The 6,949-nt window shown below is 40.1% G+C and overlaps 1 protein-coding gene across 1 annotated transcript; it reads left to right on the forward strand.

Moving 5' to 3' along the window:
• Window positions 1-611: 611 nt before the first annotated feature.
• LOC118566247 (interleukin-17F-like) lies at window positions 612-4,789 on the forward strand. The gene is made up of 4 exons (XM_036147704.1): window positions 612-804; window positions 1,130-1,335; window positions 3,056-3,199; window positions 4,332-4,789. The coding sequence occupies exons 1-4, from the start codon at window positions 796-798 to the stop codon at window positions 4,459-4,461; spliced, it is 489 nt and encodes a 162-aa protein (XP_036003597.1). The 5' UTR covers window positions 612-795; the 3' UTR covers window positions 4,462-4,789.
• Window positions 4,790-6,949: the final 2,160 nt, after the last annotated feature.

Raw genomic sequence — 6,949 nt, forward strand, 5'->3', positions numbered from 1 at the left:
GGAGTTCTGTCGAGTTATTACAAGAAGCTCCGTCAGCATTTCCTTGACCTATATTGTTTAGTGTGTGTTGGCAGTGCGTAGGTGCAGCCACAAGCTTAATGTTATAAATGACTCACTAAGATAATAAAAAAAAAATAATTCGAAGTTGATGCTTGTATAAGTTAATTTCAATTAGATTAAAAGTCCGTACTGATGGCAGCAAATCGCTTCAAAGACAGAAGATGGGTCGAAAAAGTTGCATTTTTCTGGCATTCTGGTTGCATAAATGTGTTTGCAATCATTTGCAAACCTGTTTGTAAAATTAAATTCATTAGTTATTTTAAAGCCTTAATTATACTTTGCTTTTTTTTTTTTCTTGACACAGAGCAGTTCTCTGTAATGCAGGTAAGAGGAAACGAACTTTTGAAAGAAAAAAAGAAATAGGCCTGTAGGTGAGGAGACGTTTTCACACTTTTCAACAGAGCCGTGAACGTGTCACCTTTGAACTTTCACACAGGGGAACTTTTGTGTTTTTAATGCATACTCAGAGGATGAGGTGAAAGGGAAACACATGGATGTGGATAAAAAAAAAGAAAAAAAAAAAAAGAAAAAAACCCAGACAGCAGGCGAGAAAGAATACAAAAGACAAAGTCAAGTATGTGCAAAATCTGTGAAAAGGCATGGCGGAAGTACGCTTGGCTGCACATGTTGGCAGCGCACACACCGACACGGCCTGCCTGCATATAAACACTGGCTGAGATTAAAAACAGCAGGGCTGCGCCACAGTTGAAGCTGAAACGCAGAGAAGACACAGTCATGTTGCTGGTGAGTCAGACTGCTTTACTTATCTCCATCTCTCATCAGTCTGTCACCAGGAGATTTTATCTCAGGACGAATTAAAGGGTTATGTGACATAATATACTTATAGTATAATTTTGCATAGGTCGTTTGGAGAAGTAGTTTTAGCAGGACTACGTTCTTAAAACTGATTGGGTTTGAGTCTTTGGATCCAACATATAATGCTTTTATTTTTTATTTTTCAGCAACCATAATACTAGCTTTAGCCAGAAGCTGCATCGTTGTTTTTTTTAATTAATGCCTTGTGATAGACGATACTTATCCTGTTTTTCTCTCGATTCCCTTTTTTTAGGTGACGAGAGTGTTTCTACTGCTGGGTTTCGCCTCAGTGCTTCCCGCCGCCGGCAAAAAACGCTTGGTCCCTCTGCAGCTGGGGCAGGACATCAGTCCGAGGGGAAAAACTGTGAAGCTGGTTCTGGATCCCTCCGTCAACTCTTACCTCTCCTTCAGATCTGCGTCAAACGTCGCCGACTTGTCTCTGTCGCCGTGGACATACATGTGAGGAAACGCCACACGCCGCTGCACTGCTCTCCAGATCCCAGGGCGCTTTAACGTTCAGTCTTAAGTTCAAACTTCTGAAATCTGGAATCCATGGCGGGCTGCTTGCTCGGGGGCCGAGCGCTGCATGAATGCATTTTCCACATCTGTTGGACCGTGAGCTGCATTGATTCAGTTGTTTCTCCAATAACAACAGTAATGTTGACTGTTGGGGTTGTAGAAAGAGTGCAAGCATGAGCTGATATTAACTTTTCAAAAGTGTATTCTGGTTAATTTTAGACGTTGTTGAAATCCTAGGATGACCGTTTGATTACTTAACAAAGACAGCTAAATCTTTCTAGTCTGCCACTTTCAAAAATATTTAACTAATTTGAATTTTATTTTTAAGACCTGGTGTTTTTTTGTTGTTGATTCAACAAGTAAAACCAAAAGCTCCAAAATGACAAGTTCAGCTGACTAAGGTTTTATTTCAGAGAAGATTTATGCATGCTGCGAGAGGAACAGGGCTGTCAATGTGTTTTAGACTTTTTTCTGGTTGTTATACGAGCAAAACGACACCACAACCACAGTCCAGAGGAATTTTAACCATGTCCTTTTGACGAGAAGCATCTTTCACGCTTAAAAAAAGACTGGAAGAGAAACACCCAAGAGGTTTTTGCCACATCTGATCTTGCATTCTTTGTTTCTGAATCAGATTTTTTTATATTGTGGATTTTTCTCTCTGAGTCACACAAAGAAACTACTTCAGGCTTGCTTTATTGTGTGACCCTTGTCTGACATTTTAAGACTCAAAAGTGGATGTGTATTGACAAAGATGGCTCCTTAGGTACTCTGATAGTAGTTTTGGGCAACTAGGCGCAAATCGACGTGGGCTCTGAGTAAATTAATCTCTTTGACAGTTTGTTGAAGATAGGTGCTGCCATTTTATCCCTCCTTCCCGCCAACATCTTCGAATCCGTGCATTGAAAGCATTGTGTATCACTTTCTTTTTTTTTTTTGAAATTGGGTGTTTTTCACTAATTACGGGGAAAAATAGTAAGAAGAGTTTCAAAAACAACTTCATTTGATATGTTTTAGTGTCTGAAGTTGTTGTGTGATGCTCCCTTTCCGTCAGTCATTTAAACACATTTATATACAGTAGCCCATGCATAGAAGATGGAAAGTTACTTGAAGTGATCAGTTGTGAAAATGGGTATGAAAAGTCACACTGACACGGAGCAAATTGATGTGGTTAGACGGCAGAATTTCGCAATAAACAAAGTCAGTTATGAAACAAGCAACGCTGCCAAAAGTTATTAAGGGGGTGTGATTTATGGAGGCGGGAAGGGGGTGGGGGGGGGGGGGGGGGGTTGGTGGGACTGGGTGTCTAGCCTACAGTTAGACTACAGTGAAAATCTTGTACCATAGTCCAACCTTCACCGTAGTCTAACCTGGACTAAAACGGTACCAAGGTTCCACGGCTTTTTACTAACCAAGCGCATATTTGCTGGTTAATTATTGAGGCTATTTGCTCGGGTTGCTAGCCTGCAGCTCAGAAAACACTGCTATCTTAACAAGAGTGATGGATAGCATTTATACAGTTTCCAAGCTATGACATTCTGTGTTTTTCATTACTGGAACTTTTTAGCTTTTGATCCCCCGTCTATTAATCATACTACGTGCAGGAAAACCGATGAAACCGATTGAATGACTAATCGTTTGCCCCTTTTTCTTCCTCTAGAGATTCTTTCAACTCCTCCCGTTTACCCGAAAGGATCTCGCAGGCCAACTGCAGCACATCTGGTTGTCTGAACATCCACGGGGGAGGGGAGGATTTAACTCTGGAGGCCAAGCCCATCAAATATCAGGTTCTGGTTCTGTACAGGTGAGCCTCTGTGCTGGCGAGTGGCGCTCCATTCGTCTGCTTTGCCACCAGTCTAGTTTATAGCAAAGCCATTCAAAGGAATTACTCTAGGCATGTTTAACACATTTCCTGTTTTAAGTAAGGTAGAGAAAACCAGCTGGGAATATTTGAGAACGATAAACAGTTTTTCTAATCTAGCAGCATCGGATGTTAAGATAATTTTAAAACAGCACCCTAACTAGTTTCAGATAAATTAAAGTAAATAGAACAAAGCTCAACCCTTACATGTTTACAGTGGACACAAATGCTGTTAAAACAGTACCAGTATTACTGTTGGTATGCGTCATTTCAAAAGTTTCAAACATTTTAGCCTCTGGCTAAAAGTTCTGTAAGTAACAGAGAACCTTCTGATTGCACTGTGTGATTAGCATCTAAACAGCATAAGAGTGCATCGTGGGTGGTCTCAGTTATTGTAACAAAGTAGCTGTAATATATTTTTTTTTAATGGGGGTGGTTTGTGATTTGGTCTGAACTACTGAGTTCAATTATACTGTTGCATCAGCTGTATTAGAAAAACAGATGCCCGTTTATCCTTGCTACGCTGTTGATGAGGCTTGGCTCAGTTTCACCTCAAAGCTTTGGAGAAACACGCGGCTTAGATTTGGTTTCGATGAGTCATTTTTCTGCTTTACCCGTCCCCACACCTTCAGACCCATCCATCCATCCATCCATCCATCCATCCATCCATCCATCCATCTTATCCATGCAGGGTCATCAGGGGGCTGGTGCCTATCTCAAGCAGTCATTGTGTGAGAGGGGGCTACACCCTGTACAGGTTGCCAGGGCGACTCAAAGACACATGGAGATGATTGCGTGTGTGCATGGTTGTCTGTCCTAAGGGAGATGTAAAGTGACTACGTCACATAACTGTCATGATCTTAGACTGTAGGAGAACCACGCATGCATTGGGAGAGCATGCACACTCCATGCAGAAAGACCCCAGGTGTGGGATTCAAACCAGGGACCTTCTTCTTGAATTTAACGGTGCTATCCACCGCCACCATGCAGCCCACTTTCAGAACGTGTATTTCTAAATAGACGTTAACAGTAACGGACTTCATTCTGCCCCCATGTTTCTGCTGTCCCTCTACAGAAGCCGAAAGGAGAGAAAGAACAAGAAAGCGGGGAAGAAGGCCAAGAAGAAGTATGTCTTTTTGCTGGGGACTGAAGAGATCACAGTCGGCTGTACTTGTGTGAGACCCAGTGTGGTACCCCAACAGTAACAACAAGGCATCCACCAAATGCTCTGGGTACAGATGTCATTCCTGGCATTTGTTGGGTGTACATTTTTAGCTGACACAGGTGCAGTTGAGAAGGGATATTTACATTCACTGCATAAAAAGTAGAACAATGAATCAATTAGACTATACTTTTGCTATTTTAGATAATTTTTGATTGATTTTTTTTCTATCTGCTAAATGCCAGAATAATGAGAATTTTTTTACACCCATTTCTTACCAAAACATAAAGATGAATCAGGCTTGTTGAGGTTCACAGCTGTTTTTTGTGATTCCTGAACCCTTTATATAAAAAAAAAAAAAAAAAAAAAAAGATCCTTGGTGTCACATGAGGAAACTTTGGTTTTGAGGTGTTGCCTTCAAATACATTCACAGGTGGAAATTCAACAAACTCAGAAGTTGTGAATAAACCCATCAAAAGCTTACAAAGCCATGGAATCCCATCTGGGCTTTCTGTAAACCAATTGGGGACATTGCAATCTTAGTTTATGCAAAAATATGGCTTTAAAGAAACTAATAAAAAAAAATTGTTCCTATTCTTCTGGCATAGTCCTAGCTAACCCAAAACAATGAGTCTGGTTTAACCTGAGACAGTGAGAAAAAAAAGGTCTAGGTGTGTTTTATTAACAATTCATGTAAATAGCTGGTTTCAATATAGCTGTAGATACAGTATAAATTACTATTTTTGATAAGTGGGACTTGTGATGTTCACTTGCCTACATACCCGGTGTCATTAATATATTGTAATATACTGCTATTTTATCAAGATGCTGAAGCTTACTTAACACCGAAAGTAGTCCTTGTTGTGAGATTTTTACAAATAAGGCTGAGAGATTTAAATGATGATTAGCTCATTTATTTAATTTATTTTAACCAGATTGCCTTCATGTTCTCAACTTTGCAGTGTGTTTTTAGTGCATAAATCTAACCATGGAAACGTGTTTACAAACCCTAACAAATTAGCTTTCACACCATTTCTTATCCTGCTACATGTGCTGATGTATCTGTAATTTTATATGGGACTCAACATTAAGAAATGAAACAAAAATGATGGAAGCGCTGTCTCTATGAAGCATGTATGTTGCTTATGATCCACCCCTCTGTGTATTGGGATAAAGAGTTACAAATCTGCAGGGTGTTACTCCACAGTTTCTTTTCCCATAACACGGACAATTTTTTTTTCTTTTTCCATACCTAATCACCTGACCATCTGAGGATGAAAGTTCAAGGCTTTATATACTGTTTGCATGCCTGAAATAATAATTAAATAATCATTAACAGAACTTTTTAGAAAAATAGGTCATACTGCCTTGCTGTGGGAGCCATTTCAAACGTTCCGCATGCTGAGGTGAGGGAATGTTCATTAGTGCAGACAGAGGGTCTGCATAATATTGCATGAGATTAGTTTAATCGGGTCTTGACTGTATTATGTAACACGCATAAGTTCCTCTGCACTGCCACATATCAGCGAAACGGCATCTTAAACATGTGACGCTCGTGTCTCTGGAGTCTTCAATATGTTCAAAGAATCTGTGGCAGCTCGGCTTAATACCAGAAGCTTTTTACTTGACAGTCATGTACGTCATTAAAAGGCAAGGCGGATACGTCACAGCAAACAAGGCTGTACATGTATCAAGTCTGGAATGTTTTTTTTACATAGACGTCTACACTCCTTACAACAAATATTACCATACATCAGTTAGCGCCTTTTACTAGCACGAGTGGCATCGCCCACAATTGCTTAAAGGACTCCATCCTTGGATCGTTTTTGAGAGGCGTCAAAATACGTAGTTTTTTTTTTTTCACCTGGCGACGCCAATGTCTGTTGCCCTTGGCCTTCTGATATAAAAGCATATTGCAAAACAGGTCCAACCATTTTGATGACAAAGTGTGGCGGAGTACAAGATCAACAAAATAGTTTTTCTGGAACTTCGATATTCCCTTTGTTTTGCTTTATTTAGATAGTTTTGCTGGATACGTTTAAATGTTTTCTTTTCTGGTATATATGACCTTAGCCCAGTTGTTGGGGAATGTGAACACAGTCGTGCTTTTTATTGACTATATGCTTCTTTGTAAATAACCATCTTATCCAAATGTGAGGTTGGAATATCCACTGCAAGTGAAATGCTAACTTAAGATTTTTTTGTTAAATTTGTTTATTCCAGTTGTTATACCTTTAGCTAATACCCCTGAGGCCCGCTCATAAAGAACTTGTTCCATATTCAGGAACCACAGCCAAATTTTAAAGCCACCTTGACATTATGGCAATATTTGATGTTTGAAGATTTAGAGCGGGTCAGCAAGGTAGCTAGCCTTGTGAGAACTCACTGCAAACCATACATTTAAAGGTATACTATGCAACCGGCGTTGATTTTCCAGCGAGGCTCCCCCCAGAGGGCGAAAGTAAAAGTGCACTGTAGTAAAGATGCTCAGCTGTTCTGGTTTCTCCGTCAAGCCAGGCACGGTTGTTTTG

The sequence above is a fragment of the Fundulus heteroclitus genome, chromosome 15 (genome assembly GCF_011125445.2).
Source record: "Fundulus heteroclitus isolate FHET01 chromosome 15, MU-UCD_Fhet_4.1, whole genome shotgun sequence".
In the NCBI taxonomy this organism is placed as follows: Eukaryota; Metazoa; Chordata; class Actinopteri; order Cyprinodontiformes; family Fundulidae; genus Fundulus; species Fundulus heteroclitus.